The 18,355-nt window shown below is 38.0% G+C and overlaps 5 protein-coding genes across 5 annotated transcripts; 3 read left to right on the top strand and 2 right to left on the bottom strand.

Annotated features, from left to right (window-relative positions):
* Positions 888-2,801, top strand: LOC104729171 (thaumatin-like protein 1). Its single transcript, XM_010448073.2, has 3 exons — positions 888-1,137; positions 1,234-1,903; positions 2,280-2,801. Exons 1-3 carry the CDS (start codon positions 1,065-1,067, stop codon positions 2,560-2,562), a joined length of 1,026 nt encoding a protein of 341 aa, XP_010446375.1. The 5' UTR covers positions 888-1,064; the 3' UTR covers positions 2,563-2,801.
* LOC104729170 (anti-sigma-I factor RsgI6-like) lies at positions 3,159-5,833 on the bottom strand. The gene is made up of 8 exons (XM_010448072.2): positions 5,551-5,833; positions 5,433-5,467; positions 5,141-5,300; positions 4,872-5,047; positions 4,690-4,794; positions 4,459-4,605; positions 3,737-4,378; positions 3,159-3,590 (listed from the first exon to the last, which is right to left on the bottom strand). The coding sequence occupies exons 1-8, from the start codon at positions 5,633-5,635 to the stop codon at positions 3,255-3,257; spliced, it is 1,686 nt and encodes a 561-aa protein (XP_010446374.1). The 5' UTR covers positions 5,636-5,833; the 3' UTR covers positions 3,159-3,254.
* Positions 6,584-9,164, top strand: LOC104729169 (choline transporter-like protein 1). Its single transcript, XM_010448071.2, has 3 exons — positions 6,584-7,838; positions 8,267-8,612; positions 8,699-9,164. Exons 1-3 carry the CDS (start codon positions 6,778-6,780, stop codon positions 8,957-8,959), a joined length of 1,668 nt encoding a protein of 555 aa, XP_010446373.1. The 5' UTR covers positions 6,584-6,777; the 3' UTR covers positions 8,960-9,164.
* Positions 9,415-12,073, top strand: LOC104729168 (26S proteasome non-ATPase regulatory subunit 4 homolog). Its single transcript, XM_010448070.1, has 10 exons — positions 9,415-9,526; positions 9,614-9,727; positions 9,826-9,931; positions 10,031-10,145; positions 10,246-10,458; positions 10,720-11,005; positions 11,129-11,225; positions 11,340-11,437; positions 11,536-11,604; positions 11,697-12,073. Exons 1-10 carry the CDS (start codon positions 9,515-9,517, stop codon positions 11,748-11,750), a joined length of 1,164 nt encoding a protein of 387 aa, XP_010446372.1. The 5' UTR covers positions 9,415-9,514; the 3' UTR covers positions 11,751-12,073.
* Positions 14,048-15,448, bottom strand: LOC104729167 (transcription repressor MYB4-like). Its single transcript, XM_010448069.2, has 2 exons — positions 14,896-15,448; positions 14,048-14,778 (listed from the first exon to the last, which is right to left on the bottom strand). Exons 1-2 carry the CDS (start codon positions 15,156-15,158, stop codon positions 14,163-14,165), a joined length of 879 nt encoding a protein of 292 aa, XP_010446371.1. The 5' UTR covers positions 15,159-15,448; the 3' UTR covers positions 14,048-14,162.

Raw genomic sequence — 18,355 nt, 5'->3', positions numbered from 1 at the left:
GGGCTTAGAACAGGGGGAAAGTTATCCCATTAAGGATGGCCTAATATCTTCCGGCTGTGTTCCTTCCATGTGTCACTATCTCTGTACATACATCTTAACATTTTTCAAACATAATTAATCAACGGTCAAGACTCAAAATATAGTAGGCACATCAGGAACACTAACTACACCCTTAAATAATAAATACCCTTAGATAATCCTTATAATTAGAAATAAACAAGAAAAACATTTTTACTTTTTATTATATAGAAAGAGGGTTTAATTTCTCCTTGGGGCTTGGCGAAAATATACTGGAGTGTGGAACCTTTAATTACGTGTGTAATGTCACATCAAACCAGATATGATAAAAAATAAAATAAAGATGCTTTTTGTTCACATAGGTCCCACTTATCATCCCCCAAAGGTTTGTCATTTTTTACAAAAGGGGCCCATTTTCCACAACTAGACGGGCCGAGTTTTAAAGCCCAGTTCAACACGTTCGTTAGTGTAGGTCATTATTTATTAGTAAAATAATGTATTACACTCGTCGTCTATGAGACTATGACTCATGGATTTTTCTTGATTATGTAACAAATAAATCAAGAAAGGTATAAAAAGATAACCCACACGTAATTCTCCTACTCGATCAACAAGACTAAAATTACAGCATTGTCATCAAATCATTTTACACAAACTGAAAACAAATATTTATATCAGTACAACTTTAAGTAAGGTAAACACACATGAAAGTAATGAAGATATATATCAAATTGGGTGAGGGTCCTATATCCATTCATCCTTTTTTTTTGTAATTTTGTTTTGAATTCTTTAATAATTGCAGTAGAGTGATTTTGTCAGCCATAGAGCCCAGTAAACACTTTAGTACTAAATAAACCAAAAAAAAAAAAAAAAAAAAAAAAANAAAAAAAAAAAGGACAAAAACCACATATCATCACTTCACTTCGACCAAATTTAGCTGTATCTCTCATCTTTTTCTTCCCCAAAAAACAAAAAAAACCCTTCACTTTAGATTCAGATCAAGAACAGTGAGTAAGAACAAGAAGACGAAGAAGAAGAACAATCTCATGGATCTTTCTTCTCCAAGCGGCTCTTCCACTCTCACATTGAGCTTCCTAGTTCTGCTCTTAGCTTCCACTGGTATTTAAAATCAAACTTTTTAAACTCCTTTCAAAGTTCCATTTATTATTTGTTTCTCCTTTTTTTTTTTTACTGATATGGTTCCCATTTTTAAAGGTACTTATGGCTCAACATTCACATTCGCTAATCGGTGCGGCTACACCGTATGGCCTGGAATCCTGGCGAATGCTGGCTCTCCTACTCTCTCCACCACCGGCTTCGAGCTCCCTAAAGGCACCTCTCGCTCTCTCCAAGCCCCCACCGGTTGGTCCGGTCGGTTCTGGGCTCGAACCGGTTGCCAGTTCGACGGTTCTGGCTCCGGTACTTGCACAACCGGAGACTGCGGCTCTAACCAAGTCGAATGCGTCGGACTCGGCGCCGCTCCGCCTGTTACCCTCGCTGAGTTCACCCTAGGAACCGGCGGAGACGATTTCTACGACGTGAGCCTCGTCGACGGTTACAACATTCCGATGATCGTGGAAGTTGCCGGTGGATCTGGGCAGTGCGCTTCTACGGGCTGCACTTCGGATATAAACACGCAGTGCCCTGCAGAGCTGCGTTTCGGCGACGGAGACGCTTGTAAAAGCGCGTGTGAAGCGTTTCGGAGTCCGGAGTACTGTTGCAGCGGCGCGTATGCTACACCTTCTACTTGTAGGCCTTCCGTTTACTCGGAGATGTTCAAAGCCGCGTGTCCTCGCTCCTACAGCTACGCCTACGACGATGCTACCAGCACTTTCACTTGCGCCGGTGGTGATTACACCGTCACGTTTTGCCCTTCTTCTCCTAGGTACATTTCATCATTAATTATATTATTAGTCCTCTTTTTTTATTTCCCACAATTTCTGGGTTTTTTTTTTTGCCTTCTTTTGAATAAAAATTGAAACTTTTTACTATGTGATAGTGGGTTTCGTAATAATTAATCTTAGGATCTTCTTTTTGTATTTTATTTTATAATCATACTATAGTGAAAGATTTTGGGTAATGTGTTTTTTCTTTGTCGTTGGAAAAGCCGATGTTTGTTTCTCTTCTTTTCATAAACCATTGTTTTATTTAAGGCAATAAGATTCTCTTTTGTGTTGTCAAGAACCATTAATTTAATTGTTTGAAATCGCAAGTTGAAAGATAATTTGACATTACCAATCACTTTTTTGTTTGTAAAACAGTCAGAAGTCGACGAGCTACTCTCCTCCAGTGTCAGACTCGTCGTCGACCTCACAAGGTTCGGATACGGGTTACGCGGGTGAGGGTCAACAGACTCAAGGTCAGGTTCAGGGTTCTTCTGTGTATGGGTCTCAGGGAACTGGGTCTGAGATGGGTACGGGAGAGACTATGCTACAAGACGGGTCATGGATGGCTGGTTTGGCCATGGGAGACTCAAGCAGATCAGCCTGCGCTTCACTGGCTATGCTACTCGCCGCGTTTACTTTCCCCTTTATTTTCTCGTAGCATCATCGTCTTAGGTTTCTCTGTAGTAGTTTTGTTAGCATTTTGCCTTGTTTAGTTCTGTTGATTCTCAATGTTTTTTCGCTTTAAGACTGCAACAAATTTGGTGTTTTAGGGTTTTGCATTTGTAGCTTTGTCGTGTGTGCGTGTGTTCTTGTTTCATCTGTCTTTTGAAGATGGTTCATGTTACGAAATTGTGAGATATGTTTTTGTGATATAATGATTTTTTAGGGTTTAGTCGAGATCTAGAGCGCCAAATTTAGTACTATTTTCCACTTAACCTAATTTCAAATTTATTGTCTGGTAAATGGTAGGTTTGTGTCTTTAATTCCTTGAGTACTGTAGATAAACATTTAAGTTCATGATAATGTCGTCAGAGCCAAGATGGGCCTCACTGATAATGGCTGTGTGATATGAATGATTCCACTTTAGCTTTTTTAAGTTACTTTGCAGTGATTTTATGTTTGATTTGATGTCTCTATTATATGTCACAAAATTTATGTAAAAATAGTTTTCCCACGCCACAAAGTCTCGTCCCTCCTTTTTTGACCTGTTGTTTCTTTACTTTTGTCCCCACCACCACACCAGTACATTCAGGCTTAAAATAAAAATACTTATATACTTCTTTTGTAAAAGTAAGATTTACAGTTTCACACCGTAAAATCTTAAGAGATAATCAATGTTAAACAGAGAGGTTAGATTTGGAGCCTAACATGTTTGGTCTCAGGGCTTCGAGATAGCGAGAAAGTCGTATTAACCGTTTTACCTTGGTATACGACGCAAACTCTATACTCTCCCAAAAAGCCGTGGAAACTTGATGTACCATGGTCGTCTGTTGTCGCCTTAACCTCACCGGTCTTCCATTCTATAAGCTTTTGATCGACCACCTCTCCGGCTGGAAGGTTTCTGAACTTATCGTCCGTAAGGCACATTTCGTAACACCCGTATGGATGCAGTGCGGTCCATAGCATTATACCATTCACCGATGGGTGTGAGAATCCTTCACGTAACACTTGCTCCAAATAAATCGCCTGAAAACATTACCAATCTCCTGTTACTATCTATCTATGCTATGCATATTAGATAAATAAACCGCACAAAATTGTCACCATAACCGGGTGCAAATTGCGGCGGTTACATCAAACAGAAGTAAACCGGAAATAACCACGTATTTGACCTGAGTGCGGTGGTCGAGGGTGTTGCTGATATCAATCTCTGTGAGCCAGATCGGGAGCTGGAGCGTGGCCAGTTTATCGAGGATGGCTCTCATCAGCGCCACGTTCGGCGTCGTGAAGTGACCCTCGAGCCCGATTCCGTCCATCTGTACGCCATCGTACCGTTGGAGCTCTCTCACCCTCGCGATGTATTCGTCAACCGTCGACCTCTCGTCGCTACAAGTCTCCACCACGTTGAAATCATTCAGGAACAGAGTCGCCAGCGGATCAATCTCACGTGCCGCCGCGAAGAACCCGTAGGACGCGTTCTTTCCCAGTCGGGTCTCGTAGAAGTCGAAGTGAAGCATCTCATTGCTCACGTCCCAGTGCACGAACTCTCCTCTGTACCGAGTCATTAGACTCCTGATACGCCGGTTAGCTGCCGACCGGAGATCTTCTACGGTTAGGTTACGAACCCAATTGGGAGTGTATTTGGGATCTTCCCAGAAGATGTTATGACCGCGAGCGATGATTCTGTTGGCTCTGACGAAACTCATCATCTGATCAGCGAATGTGTAGTTGAGCTTGCCTTGATCGGGCTCCGTCGCGTACCATTTCAGCTCGTTCTCAAACACCGTAGCGTCGAATCTCTTGACGAACCACTCCTACAAAAAAAAACAGTATCCGTTTCAAGAAACAGAGAGGTTTCAAGAAAATGTTTGAAACAGAGGAGTGAGTGGCTTACTTGGTAAGGAAGGTTTCCGAGGATAGTTTTGGAGATGGCAGATCCAATGGGGAAGTCTTTAGAGATCTGCTCTACTGTCACCGCAGCTCCTTCAACGCTCCCTCCGTTTTTGTCGGACACGTGAATCGTCACCGCTCGTTTTCTCACCTGAAATATTTAAGAGAACCCACATAAAGAATCATGTAGGCAGTTTCCGATTTTCATGTTAGAAAATTATTAGTGTAATTTTACGGTATTAATGAAGTAATCTTGGCTGTTCCTCCACTGTTCTTGCGTGAAGGGCTGAAGAGAGGCACTCGCCACTTGTAATTGCACTTTACCATCGTCGTGTGATGCCTGCACTAACCAGACACTTGACTGTGATCATCTAATCTAATCACATGTTTTGATTATAGATAGAATCTAGGATCTACCTCAAAGAAGAGGATGGATTGGTTAGAAGGAGAGTTAAGAAGGAAGCCGCCTTTGAGGAAAGACCAGCAACCATATTTTGCAGATACAGAACCGACGCAGTTCAAAGTGGTGTTGTCTGTTCTCAGCCTTGCTCTTACACGAGCTGATGTAGCACCAGCCTTTATCTTCACCCAAACTGTTGTTCATCAGTCTCAAAATCAGTCACATTTATTCATATATGCTAACGTACTTATGTTATTGTAGCGAAAGAGTNNNTGAAATGCTTAACTGGAGAAGCAATAGATGGTGTTCTGCGTGAGATTGTGCAATATGTAAGCTGGTGTGTAACGAGCTTTAACGCCTGCGAGAGTGTCTCTCCCTGAGACGGAAGGTCTTTTGTCCTTAAGCATTCCTCCATTGTAAAGTGGCTTCTCTGCTTCTGCTTTACACTGCTCATGACCGTTGAAATTCACATTCATTATATCTATGTGCACTTTTTTTATGTATATACTTTGTGAAATTGAAAATAGTTTCTTTTATGATAAAAGGTGAAATTGAAATAGTTTTTCAGAGCTTTAAACCTCTGTATAGGCAGTGGAGTCGTAGAAAGGTCCATCTGTACACGAATAATACCAAACATCACCAAGCTTAAATCTTGTATATGTATAGTAAATGCAATAATATTACTTGTATGTGTACCATATGATGAAGAAGCAAGAGTATTGAAGGCGGTGAAGAGAGATAGGGCCCAGAAGAGGAAAACATACATCGAAGAATGTTGCATGATTCAAAACAAGAACACAAAAATCTTGAGATAGAGAAAGGAAAACAAGAGAAATTAGGTGGGATGAAACCAAGTGCCCTGATATGGTTGGATGGGTGGTTAGGCCAATCTCTATTTGGGAGAGTTTCATTCAGAGAGGGAACAACATGTCAGAACACACTGAACCTGTTGAGTGAGTTCACGTGATGATGTTGTTATACGCGGAGTTGGTTTTGTATCATGTGAAGTCGTGCTTTTATGTATATAAAGGAGCTACTAGTGTGCCACGGGTTGATGCTTTGGTTACAAGTTTTCTACCCTATTCGGTACCATTTTGGCTCTGAATAGCTGTAGTTTTCGGGATACCTTTTTAGTTTCTAGTTTTTTTTTTTTTTGGTTTTTAGTTTTTTTTGCAGTAGATTTTAATTAATAGTAAGAAACTTGAATAGTGATTTCAATTAGTCTTGGATTTATTTCCTTGAAAACTCACGTTATATGGATTCTAGTTTCTAATAAGGTCATAAAAAAAACAAAACCCAAAAAAGTGGGTGTGTTGTTGGTTTGAGATTTGAATAGAGTTTTAAAGATTTCAAAAGAAATCTCCCACGCCTGCAAAATTCAATCACACGCTCGAGTTCACGCCACGCCACGTTCTTTAAGAATTAGTAGGACCATTACACCTTGCATGCGACGTATGGGCTTTAATAAGATTCATTGGGTTCAGAGAAGTCTATCATTGGGCTTCGAATAAAGCCCGTTTCAATATCTCCGAAGGTGTGATTATTGTTTTTTTTTTCTTCCTCAAATTTCATTTATGTATAATGCATAAGAAACTATATATAGTATATACTATATACTAATTAATTATGTTGATGCCGATGAAGATAATAATATTAATCATCTTTGAACGGTAAATACTAAATACTATACAAATTAAAAATTGTAAAATTTGTGGTGGCGGCGAGATCTTGATTGAATTGAATCATCTTCGCTTCGCCGCTTGGGCGGTGATCGTCGTCATCGTCACTAGTTACTGTGATTAAATATTAAAAAAAGTAAAAAAAAAAATTGCAAAATCGAGTATCGTCGTCTTCTGCTTCCTTCACCACTATCTAACTCAGGCGGAGCTATTTTACTCTTCCTCTCTCACTCTTTGAACGACCATGGCGGCGGACGACGGCGACCCCTCCAAATTCGCTGCAATTTACGACTCATCCTCTCCGTCGCACCCTCTTCTCTCAAAACCCTCCACGTCGGCTCTCGATTCTCCGCGTCGAAGTGATCCCGAGTCCGACCCAACTCAGTTCCTTCAGATCTCATACAATTTTGGCCCCAGACCTTTCAAGGACATCCCTTTCCTACTTCTCTTCGATCTTCTCGTCCTCTCCACCTTTGCTTTTGGTATCTTCTCCGTTTTCCATAGAAACAGCGATTACGGCAGCTCCTCTTCTTCCTTCACCTACGATTTCACCTCTTCCTCCTGCGTCAAAAATTCCACCTTTGGGAATAATGCTTCTTCGAGTGTCATGTACGGTTTGCTTTCTTCGTCTGATTCAGTCTTTGAGAAGAATTTGATCTGGACCCTTGTTGTAACGCTCATTTTAAGCGCGCCCTTTTGTTTTAGTGTCCTGCTTTTGCTCAAACACTACACTAAGCAGATCGTTTATGCTTGTTTGCCTCTCTTTGTCCTCTTTCCCATCTTTTTCAATGTCTATTGGTTTGTCGCTTGTACTCTTAGCTCTTCTTGTAGTCACTCCCTCCCTCTCGCTTACAGAATACTTGTCCTAGTCTTCGTTTTCTTAGTCATCGGGATCATTGTCTGGATCATTGTCTGGATCATTGTAGGTAATTGGCACATAATTGAGCTCACCATCCAGATCATCGGTGTTGCATCTGATGCCTTGTCCAAAAACTTGAAGCTTTTTCTTGTCTTGCCATTGCTCACTCTCGGGTTAGTGTTGTACTATGCACCCATTGTGGTGTTCTTGGTGTTTGCAAGGTTTAATGGAAAGTTTGTGCCGCGGGAGTTGGATGGTGATTACTTTTGTGAGTGGAAGGAGGATTCTTGGGTTCCTGCGTATTACGCGCTTGCCATTTTGACGATGCTCTGGTCTCTTGCTGTAATGGTAGAAATGCAAGTGTATGTGATAAGTGGAGCTATTGCTCAGTGGTATTTCTCCAAGGAAGAGTCAATCCCTAAAAAATGCATTCGGAGTTCTTTGAGGTGATTCGCCGCCACTTCATTGTCTCTTTTATTCTTGTTATCAATGATTTTGCTGTGCACTTTTTGTTACTGTCAATGGTGCTCTTAATTCGAATATATGCTTGTGTGATCTCGGGAGTCCGTTGCTTTGAGGTTTCTTAGTTGTGATTCCTCGTAAAGTATACTTCTTTGTTTCAGTCCTCACATCCAAAGTATTCAGTGATTCTAGGTCATGGTATTCATTAGTCTAGGCTTTACGGAATGGATACAATACATCACCATCTTATCTTGTTTACTACTTTAAATGTGAAAGTTTCGATAAACAGTGGTACATTCTGAATGAGTTTATAGTCAAATTTGCATTAGTCTCCAAAACCCTGTTCCGGTTTCTCTTAAAGCATGTGTGATTCTTACTCTTTTTTTTTTTTCCTAATTCTAACTCTTTTCAGGAACGCATTTGGTCAATCCTTTGGTACAATATGTGTATCAGGACTTCTCATATGCATTGTTCGTGTGGTCCGGGCAATTGTGGACAATGCAAGAGAAGAGAACCCACAAGGCATGGTGAATTTGGTTCTCCGTTGCTGCGCAAACGCATTACTCGGAGCACTAGACTATCTCAACAAGTTCACCATCAACTTTGCAGCAATAACAGGCGAAGCCTATTGCACCTCTGCGAAAATGACTTACGAGCTGTTAAGACGCAACCTACTGTCAGCTGTTTTTGTTGAAACAGTTTCCACCAGAATCCTAACCGGAATAGTCTCTGTCCTCTCAGCCGCATATGCAGTGGCGGTAAGTAATAAATAGCATCTGCTTCTCACCAACCAAACATATAGAATAATAGTGTTAATATAGTTTTTGGGTGGTTTGAAAAGCAGACATGGGGAGTTCTGAGAGGAGTGAGCAACCTGGGAAAAGATTCGTACTTGGTGGCTATACTGGCATGGGTCTTACTGATAGTGATCTTGGCGTTCTTTGTACATGTTCTAGACGATGTGATAGACACAATATATGTATGTTACGCGATAGATCGAGACAAAGGGGATGTATGTAAGCAGGAAGTTCACGAGGTATATGTTCACTTGCCAATCAGCAGAAGCACAAGATCGCCTCTGATCCCAAATGCACTGAATGCATAGGATAACATGACATGATCCAACGTTACTGCTTGTTGTATTTGTTTTTTTCTGTCTCTTTTCTTACACACACTATTGTAAATTCTCCTGAGTAGAGAGAGAGAGTGAATCTGGTGGGAATTGTGTTCTTGGTTGCGGTTTATATTGACGTTTTTGTAGAGTTATTGGGGTAATCTTGAATAATAATAAAAAATTAGGAATTTATACATTTATCCGTGAGGCGGTATGGTTTCTGTACCTTTTAATTATTTAGAAAATATCAACTTTGTTTTGCTAATTTATCAAAAAAAACCAATGTAAGTTTTTTGTGACATCAATAAAAATGGAAACTCCAGTGTAAAAAAAAAAAAAAAAAAGTAATGTGGCGAAAATAAAATGAAAGTAAAATAGTGGGGGGTGTGAAAGGAGAAAGAAAGAAATAAAAGGGCTGTATTTAAAGAAGCTCACAACAACAAAAGAGACCCAAAAATCTAAATCTATTAGACAAAAGCTTCCTTCGTTCCTGACTTTCTCTCTACGACAGATTGTGAAGCTTCTTCTTTCTCTTTGGACGACACAATGGTTCTCGAGGTAAATTATGTCGAATTCATTCGTTTATCCTCGATTTCTTCGTTTGATCTCGATGTTGGGTTGCTTAATTTTGATCTTGTTGTGTAGGCGACTATGATATGCATCGACAACTCGGAGTGGATGCGAAACGGAGATTACTCTCCGTGTAGGTTACAAGCTCAAACGGAAGCTGTTAATCTTCTTTGCGGGGCTAAAACCCAGGTATATTTATTAACGCATCTCACTTTTGGATTCGATTTATTAGGGTTTTTGGGTTTGCTTTCTGAGATTTTGATTTTTGGGATCTTTCGATTTTGCAGTCCAATCCGGAGAATACGGTGGGGATTTTGACTATGGCTGGCAAAGGAGTTCGAGTTTTGACTACTCCTACCTCTGATCTTGGCAAAATCTTGGCCTGTATGCACGGTATGTCTCCCCCCAATCTTTATTATCTACTAAGAACATCAATTATCTTTTATTTAGGAACCATTGGAGTTTAATGCTACTTGCTCCATCTTTTTTCAGGTCTTGATGTTGGAGGTGAGATCAACTTAACGGCGGCTATCCAGATTGCACAGCTTGCTCTTAAGCATCGCCAAAACAAGAATCAACGCCAACGGATTATTGTTTTTGCTGGAAGGTACTCTCACTTTCTTTCTTGTATGTACTGCACGCTTACTGACTAGGTTTTTGTATTAGTTTATCTGATTTTTTTTGTGTTGTGCTTCTCTGCTTTTTAGCCCTATCAAGTATGAAAAGAAGGCCCTCGAAATAGTTGGCAAAAGGCTCAAGAAGAATAGTGTCTCTCTTGACATTGTCAATTTTGGGGAAGATGACGATGAGGAAAAGCCTCAGAAGCTCGAGGCCCTCCTTTCCGCTGTCAATAATAATGATGGTAGCCACATTGTTCATGTTCCATCTGGATCTAATGCTCTCTCTGATGTCCTCCTCAGGTACCATCCTCTTTTTTACTCTACTTTTCTAGCTTATGTACACTGTTAAGTGAACAGTCTAGGTTGCCATTGCATGTGGTTTGTTGTGTTTTGAACTCTGATGTCTGGTCTTTTATCAATAATGCAAAATTTGGCTGTTACATCGATCAATTGAGAACATTGACTTTATCTGGTTTAGATTATTTAGACCGGTGTTATTACCTTGGCGTCTGTGACTGTTAATTTTCTTCTCGGTGTGTTGACTATTTAATTTTCTTTCAGCACCCCTGTATTCACGGGTGATGAGGGTGCAAGTGGGTATGTTTCTGCGGCAGCTGCTGCAGCTGCAGCAGGTGGGGACTTTGACTTTGGTGTGGACCCAAATATCGATCCAGAGCTTGCTCTTGCCCTTCGGGTCTCCATGGAGGAGGAGAGAGCAAGACAAGAGGCTGCTGCTAAGAAGGCAGCCGATGAGGCAGGTCAGAAGGACAAAGATGGGGACACAGCCTCTGCCTCTGCCTCACAGGAGACAGTTGCCAGGACCACTGAGAAGAACGCTGAACCAATGGTTAGTTGTTACTCTCTTTGTGCGCTGTTATGTTTCTATATTGTGTGTAGCATTCTTACATAGCCACTGGTGGAGAGTGTGTTTATCATACAACCTTTTAACTATCAAAGATTTTTGTCGCAGGATGAGGACAGTGCGTTGCTAGATCAGGCAATTGCTATGTCTGTAGGTGATGTTAACATGTCAGAAGCGGCTGATGAGGACCAGGATTTGGCTTTAGGTAAGTATAGCTGTGTGGTATAAGTATAATCATGGCAATTAGAAGATAAAACGGATACCTTCCTATGGGTGATTTGATGAAAGAGCCTTATATTTTGTATTGATCCATGTGCAGCGCTGCAAATGTCGATGAGTGGGGAAGAGTCAAGTGAAGCTACAGGTGCTGGACACCTCTTGGGAGATCAAGCCTTCATATCGTCTGTGCTCTCATCGGTAAGCTTTTTTACTTGAACTAATGAGTCATCATAATAGTTTGGATTTTGAAAGAGAATAGTATAGTTTTGGTCCTAAGTGTTTGTGAACACGCACAGCTTCCAGGAGTGGATCCAAATGATCCAGAAGTGAAAGCGCTGCTAGCGTCTCTGCCAGATGAATCAAAGGTGCGGCTTTGTTGTTGTTGTTGTTTTTTTCTTTTCTTAGTTTGGTAAAGAAGGTTCTGATATTGAAAATATAATTTTGGTTGAAATGGCAGCGGAATGAGGAGGACGAGAGTACTAGCAAAGGTGAGGATGAGAAGAAGAAGTAAGGAAGGAAGGAAGGAGCTGAAGACGTTTCATGCATGGCTCTCTCTCTCACTCTCTCTCTCTCTCTCTATAAAAGAAAATAATTCCTCTTGTTTCTTTGGTTTGATAGAAGATTGGGAACTGAGTTTTTAAATTAATCTCTCTGCCTTGTGACCTTTGTTTTTTTTTATCTCTCGCTTTCTCTATGATGTTGTTGTTGTTATTGTTTACTTCCGTCCAAGTCTAATTGGGCTCTGGTTCATTGGGCTCTCTTAGAAAGTAAGCCCATCAGTTTCCGATTGGAGTTAGAAAATGAGCAGTAAATTCGTAATGGGAATTTTCATCAGGAGTTTGTATGTATGGGCTCTGTTGTAAACAGGCTCTTTAGAGGGAATGAAAATGGAAAATATTCCAGTTAAAGATTCTCTCATCATTCTCAAAAAGTAGAAACTAGATTGTGTTTTAAGTATATCAGTTATATTCGGTTATATGTGCACTCGGCGATTAAACGTTCGCATATATAATAAGTATGGTAATTGCAAACTGTAAATTTGATCATATTGACATAAACTACGCAAGTGGAAGTGCTAAATTTATTTCAATAGAAAATGGAATGGAACTTTCAAGTAGGCAATTGCGACCGTTAAAGACTTTTTTTGGGGAAAACTTGGTGACAAAATTTCTTTCTTCCCTTTTAGAGCAAGATAGGGAAAGACAAAACCAAATAAGAAAAAAAGAGTCACAAGACTCACAACTATAGCATTAAGAAAAGAGGAAAATTTAGTAGAAGCTTCTATTGCATCTACCTAAGACCATTATTACTGGCAGTTCTTTTATCGATACTCTTATTAAAAAATAATAAAAAGAAGAGAGAGAAGAGGATAAAAAACAGAAACGTTCCTTGGCAGAGTAATCTGAGAACCGATACTCTCAACAAACAAAACAGGTGTCATCTGTTTAGTGGAGCAGATTTAAAAGATAAATAAATAATAATAATTTGTAAAAAAGTTAATTTATTTTTATTTTTTGAGGAACGATTAGGGGGTTACTCGAGTAAAGATGCTCTAACACCTTTGAAAAAGTCGTTTTTTAATAATTTCTACTATATATATTGAAAGAAAAAATAAAAGCAGAAGAAGAGGCAGGTGCGTCTGTCTTGTTCACTTGTGTGGTCACCTTTTGTCCTTTTCCCCTTTTTCCTTATCTTCAGTTCTCACCACTCTCTTCCTCCCTCTCCCATCTCTTTCATCTCCAAATATCCTATGTAATTTTTAATCTCTCTTTTAACTTTCAAAAATATATAACACTGCCACAGTAAAACTGTAAATCCCGATACTCGAAACTATGAAAACTAGTATTTTGGATTATATTTGTATTATCAAGAAAGAAAATCATTTTGGGATTTGAGATGAGAAACGTACGTATTAAACAGGGTTTGGTAGCGTTGAGTTGAGGAGATCAACAAAACATGCATGTTTAACACCGATTTTACCAAACATCTTTACGATAGAACGTTAATGTTTTACTTTACGAGTCCCTCTTTCTAATTTCAAGCATGTGGCTACATTCAATGAAACTATCTTTGTACATATTGATATGCATGCATGTGTGTGTAGTGTATATATATATGTATGCTTGTTACGCATGTGTGTATTTGAGATGCATTCATGTATGCATATGTGGGATCGCAAGTGGACAAAAGATGAGAAAAGGTTGGTATATAGGTTGGTAGGGAGATGGTTAGTGAGAAATAAATTGAGTTTGGTAGAAGAAAGGGTCCATTGGTTGTTGCTTCCTTCATTTATGGTTTTTAGTTTTTTTCTTTCCTCTTATATATATCTAACATTAAGTTTCCCCCCCTCTTCTCTCTTTTTACAACTTATCTACTTGTGCCAAATTAATTACAAACCTCACTTTCCACTTGTCATTAAACATTTGAATTCCACGTTCTTCCTAAATCTTTTAACTATAGAGATTATAACAAGATATCGTCTCCTTATAATCTAAGTATTATGTGATGAGGCATCTAATTGCCATACTAATTATAACCTTTTCTCCTTATATGGCTTATCTCCAACATTGGATAATGATTTTTTCAGGCAACAAACCTCTTACCTCATGCATTGACTAATCTCAGTCGTATAAAATTATCATTAGGCCACGGTTTCGAAATATTCTCATTAAATAGAGATCAATCTCTATATCGGTTTAACATTTCAAATTATTAAATTTAAACTCTTCTTTCTATGGAAAATTCATCACGGATCGATATAAAAATTATCTTTTGCAATGAAGTAATTCATAGTTTGTAAGAAAAATATATTCTATATATTAAATTCAACAGTGAAGTTTTTTTTTCACATACAAAGTGAAGATTTTTTACCTTCTCTAGGCAAAAGTTTTGTACAGTTACGCCTAAAAAAATGAAAATGAAATTATTTCATCTCCAAGCTTCGAAAACCCAAAAGAGAAGTGGTCGTCTCTTTCTTCGCCAACCCTAAAAAATCGAATCCATTGCTCATGATGTCAGTACCCTTGATGATACTCCCGCTGCTACCTCCAACTACATCGCATCTCATTCTTCCGCATCTACACTCCTTGCCGTTTATCATGCCTAAGCTGCACTTGAAACAACGTGGCGTTGTTGACTTCCCGCGTCCCACTAAGCCTTGACGGCGATCAACATCATCAGGAAGACTGATTCTGAGCTCAAGATTCAAATCTGGGAACTTTTCTTCAACTTGGCACTCGTTTTTCTCCTCTTTGAACGTAAGCATTGAGATTTTCTCTGACTTTCCCGGAAAAGTACTTACAGTTTCCTGGAACGTTTCGACCTTTGGAGCAGAAGTGAAGGAGATATTAATGGTGTTACTCGTAACTGGTTCTACTTGTGTAGGTTTAGAATCTTGAGAAGCTGATGATTCTTGGATTGGTCTATGAGTCGTTGGATCAATCCCTCTGTTTATAAGCTTTCTTCTTATGTGTGTGTTCCAGTAGTTCTTAATCTCGTTATCTGTTCTTCCTGGTAATCTCCCGGCAATAAGCGACCATCTATATATCAACAATTAAATCATCTCGTTAGACTTTGAAATTGATTAAACGTACCATATATATATACTAGTTAATTATTCAAATAAGTTCATAGAGACTTGTAAGGTGTATACTCACTTGTTGCCAAGAAGGCTATGGAGCTTGATGATGAGTTCGTCCTCTTCCTCGGTGAAGTTTCCACGCTTAAGGTCAGGCCGGAGATAGTTGATCCACCGGAGACGGCAGCTTTTACCACACCGAAGAAGTCCAGCGGCTTTGGGAAGAGATCTCCAGCAGCCTTCGCCATGAGCTTTAATGTAAGCTACGAGCCTCTCGTCCTCTTCTTTCGTCCATGCTCCTTTGTTTGTGTGAGCTTTCTCACAACACGGTGACCTTCCCATACCTTTTTGTTTTTTTCTTGTGGTATATCTAGAGATCTTATTTCTTGATGTATTATTGATACAAAATCTTATATATAGACAATATGATCAAATTCTTCTTGTTATTATTTTATATATATTGGGGATTGGCTTTTAATTGATGAGGGTTTTGGCTAGCTAAAAGGGTATAAAGGGATTAAGTTGTTTTTCTTTTTGTCTAGTGGAAGAGGATTGAAGCATTTGGTGGGGCACTTGGATTTTGGGGTTTGGTTGAAGGTTCAAAGCTTTGGTGTATAGTTTATATAGGGTTTTGACTTAAAGCTAGACAAGGATATACATATATATACACACACATATATATATTGCTTCTAGATGATAGGGGAGGAGAGAGAAAGAGAGTTGAACTTGTAATTGCTTCTAGATGTGAGTTGGTGGGATGGATTTGAATGAGTAGTGTATGGTGGCCTTTCGTTTTGGTACAATAAGTGAGAAGCTTGACATATATGGCATCATGGTCTTTTGAGAAAGCTATGACATTTTTAAATAATCATGACAACAATTTAATATTTATCGCTTAGAAATGTTTATAATCAAAGAAATTTCATGTTCATATATACTGACATACAGTAATCGCAACAGTAATACATAATAAGAAATTATATAGCAACTTTGTGTTGATCTCTTCCTTTTTACATTATACGAATTTCTTTTAGTGTGTACAAAGTATAAATAAGCAAATTTTGAAGATATAAATATATACGATATGTCAATTCGACGGTGATTATATTCATTGACAGACAAATGGATCTTTAACTTCAACCCATTTAATTAGTACAACTAGTAAATTTGTTTTTATTTATTTGTTGCAACTCGTAGGTACTCGCATGACGTTTGCAATAAGATTAGTAGGAATAAAAACAAAAACAAATTTTTTTTTTACCGCATATGTGGAAAACCTGAAATTCAGTATAACCTAAAGTTTGTGGCTTTTACCGCCAGATATATATTGGTCACAAACAAAAACTTGGTCTAACTAAAGAAAGGTGATACTTAAAAATAATTTGGTAGCAGCAATAATGAAGAAGAGGGATAAATTTAAGTTGTGGAGGTAGGTGGTAAAGTTAATGAGTGTTTTTGGACAAGTGCAGGTCAACTATAGCCTCTATAGTAAGGTTTTGTACTAGTCAACAGTCTTTTCTCTAATATATAGATAGACTGCACTGGATTCATTTAATTATTGATTTTTCTTTTTCCTAATCAATAATAAATATATCTAGATCTAAACCCTAATACACACAATCACTCGCTAATTAAACAAAGCATTATCAAATAACTAATTATATGTGTGGACATGGTAACTTATATACATGATTTTCAACTAATTTCTATCAGATGACTAGCACTTCATGTTTAAAATATGTGTGTGTGATGATGCTCATATTTCTTTAATATTTTCAGTATAAAAACAACACAACAAGAACCACCAAGACAAAATACATATATATTTATATAAAAATATGAGAATCTGAATAAAAGAATGAGCCTTCTAGAACCTTGAATTAATATATCTGGTTTTTCTCTAACCAACTTCTTATTAGTATTAGAGAGACTTGAAAAACCAAGACTTAACAATCTTTTTTTTTGGGACAATGTTAACACTTTTATCTGGACAGCTGGATCGGATCTATTAATTTTGTATAGTAGTATATATTTAGAATACGATCGATAGCACTATAATAAGCATACATGTTGTTGTAATTTCGTGTATATGCCAGAAAAGAATTTGAACAACGGAATTCACAAATAACATTATTATGAGAGAATAAATAAAATAGAGGATCGTATCTATTGTTCATGTATATATAATATGCTTACCAGTATGTTAAAGAAAAAGTTGAAACTATATTGTGAAATTTGGTAAGTTAGGTGGAAAAAAAATGTGAGTAGAAACGAAAATAAATAAATTGAAAAAGATTGGAAAAAAAAAACGAAAAAGAGAGAGAGAGAGAGAGAGAGAGAGAGAGAGAGAGAGAGTAGTTGAATTTCAATTTGTTTAATAATCATCTATTGGTATACAATCAATCACTCACCTCATGCATGATGATGGATGCCTCTCTTCTAGAAGGGTTAGGTTCTCTCAAGTCTCAGCTACAGGCCAAAAGATTCTTCAAATCAGCAACAAAAGTTAAATTCATTTACATATGAATTAGAATAAAACCACATATCACTTTTTCATCACATTCATATATATAGACCTTGATTAATTGAATTCTAACTCTCTCTTTAAAAAAAAAAAAAAATCTTTCAACTAAATTAAAAGACTAATTCGTAGTTTACGAAAGATCGAGCGCTTAAACACTATTAATATATGCGAAGCCTTATATATATCAAACCTCATGGGAATAGTTGTTGTGGTGAATGATTCTTTCTGTTGTTTTTCTTTCTTACTTACTCATCTTTAGACTAATAAATATATGAGTTTAACACTAATGGTATTGTAAATGACGTGGAAGAAATAGCGATGTGGCGAATGGTGATATAACAATTTGTTTTTTTTTTTTTGTGTGTGTGTGTGTCAAATATAATAGAAGCGCTATAAGGATAATAATACTATAGTGTAGTGATTATAAATTTTGTCATTTTCTTGAAGTATATATAGTATAAGATATTAAAAAGAGTTTACATGATTATACTAATAAGGTCCGTATGCGGTTGGGGACGTGGGATTTGGTTCACCTTCCACTTTTTTTTTTCTTTGTTTTGATATTTAATTGTAACTTAGCGTACTAGCTAGTTAAGATGTAAATTAAGATCAGCTTGATGGATCTCGAAGTCGAGGTATATAGAGATTTTATTGGCGACCAACGAAAAGGTTTTAAGTTTTGCATAACAATTGTGTGATAAATTAATTTCAAATGGGATTTCAATTCCAGCAGAGAAAGATAGATACTAGCTATATATTATGATCAGTTTCCCCTAATGAGACGTGAAAATAAGGTGGATGGTTGGTGACGGTGGATGATTAATTATATATACATAAATTGGTCACACCACACCACACCACATATCTCTCTACTTATATGTTTTAGCTTGTAAAAGAATATGTATAGAGTGGATATAATAGGGATAGAGAGGTCCAGAGATTGACCAAGTGTAAATAAGTGTGAAGTTATTTAATTATGCGTACACAGCTGAGATTTTTTTTTTTTTTTTTTTTT

The sequence above is a fragment of the Camelina sativa genome, chromosome 12, assembly GCF_000633955.1.
Source record: "Camelina sativa cultivar DH55 chromosome 12, Cs, whole genome shotgun sequence".
In the NCBI taxonomy this organism is placed as follows: Eukaryota; Viridiplantae; Streptophyta; class Magnoliopsida; order Brassicales; family Brassicaceae; genus Camelina; species Camelina sativa.
The sequence above is the reverse complement of the archived record's forward strand: the minus strand, read 5'-3'. Positions and strand labels throughout refer to the sequence as shown.

Bases quoted from the DNA above. Each gene is read 5' to 3' on its own strand.
- LOC104729171 (XM_010448073.2), top strand. From the start codon at position 1,065: ATGGATCTTTCTTCTCCAAGCGGCTCTTCCACTCTCACATTGAGCTTC. The intron at 1,138-1,233 runs GTATTTAAAATC...CCATTTTTAAAG, and splicing joins TCTGCTCTTAGCTTCCACTG to GTACTTATGGCTCAACATTC. The intron at 1,904-2,279 runs GTACATTTCATC...TTTGTAAAACAG, and splicing joins TTTTGCCCTTCTTCTCCTAG to TCAGAAGTCGACGAGCTACT.
- LOC104729170 (XM_010448072.2), bottom strand. From the start codon at position 5,635: ATGCAACATTCTTCGATGTATGTTTTCCTCTTCTGGGCCCTATCTCTC. The intron at 5,468-5,550 runs GTACACATACAA...ATTCGTGTACAG, and splicing joins TCTTGCTTCTTCATCATATG to ATGGACCTTTCTACGACTCC. The intron at 4,379-4,458 runs GTAAGCCACTCA...TTTTTTTTGTAG, and splicing joins TCGGAAACCTTCCTTACCAA to GAGTGGTTCGTCAAGAGATT.
- LOC104729169 (XM_010448071.2), top strand. From the start codon at position 6,778: ATGGCGGCGGACGACGGCGACCCCTCCAAATTCGCTGCAATTTACGAC. The intron at 7,839-8,266 runs GTGATTCGCCGC...AACTCTTTTCAG, and splicing joins TGCATTCGGAGTTCTTTGAG to GAACGCATTTGGTCAATCCT. The intron at 8,613-8,698 runs GTAAGTAATAAA...TTTGAAAAGCAG, and splicing joins CAGCCGCATATGCAGTGGCG to ACATGGGGAGTTCTGAGAGG.
- LOC104729168 (XM_010448070.1), top strand. The intron at 10,146-10,245 runs GTACTCTCACTT...TCTGCTTTTTAG, and splicing joins ATTATTGTTTTTGCTGGAAG to CCCTATCAAGTATGAAAAGA. The intron at 11,605-11,696 runs GTGCGGCTTTGT...TTGAAATGGCAG, and splicing joins CTCTGCCAGATGAATCAAAG to CGGAATGAGGAGGACGAGAG.
- LOC104729167 (XM_010448069.2), bottom strand. From the start codon at position 15,158: ATGGGAAGGTCACCGTGTTGTGAGAAAGCTCACACAAACAAAGGAGCA. The intron at 14,779-14,895 runs GTGAGTATACAC...GTTGATATATAG, and splicing joins CATAGCCTTCTTGGCAACAA to ATGGTCGCTTATTGCCGGGA.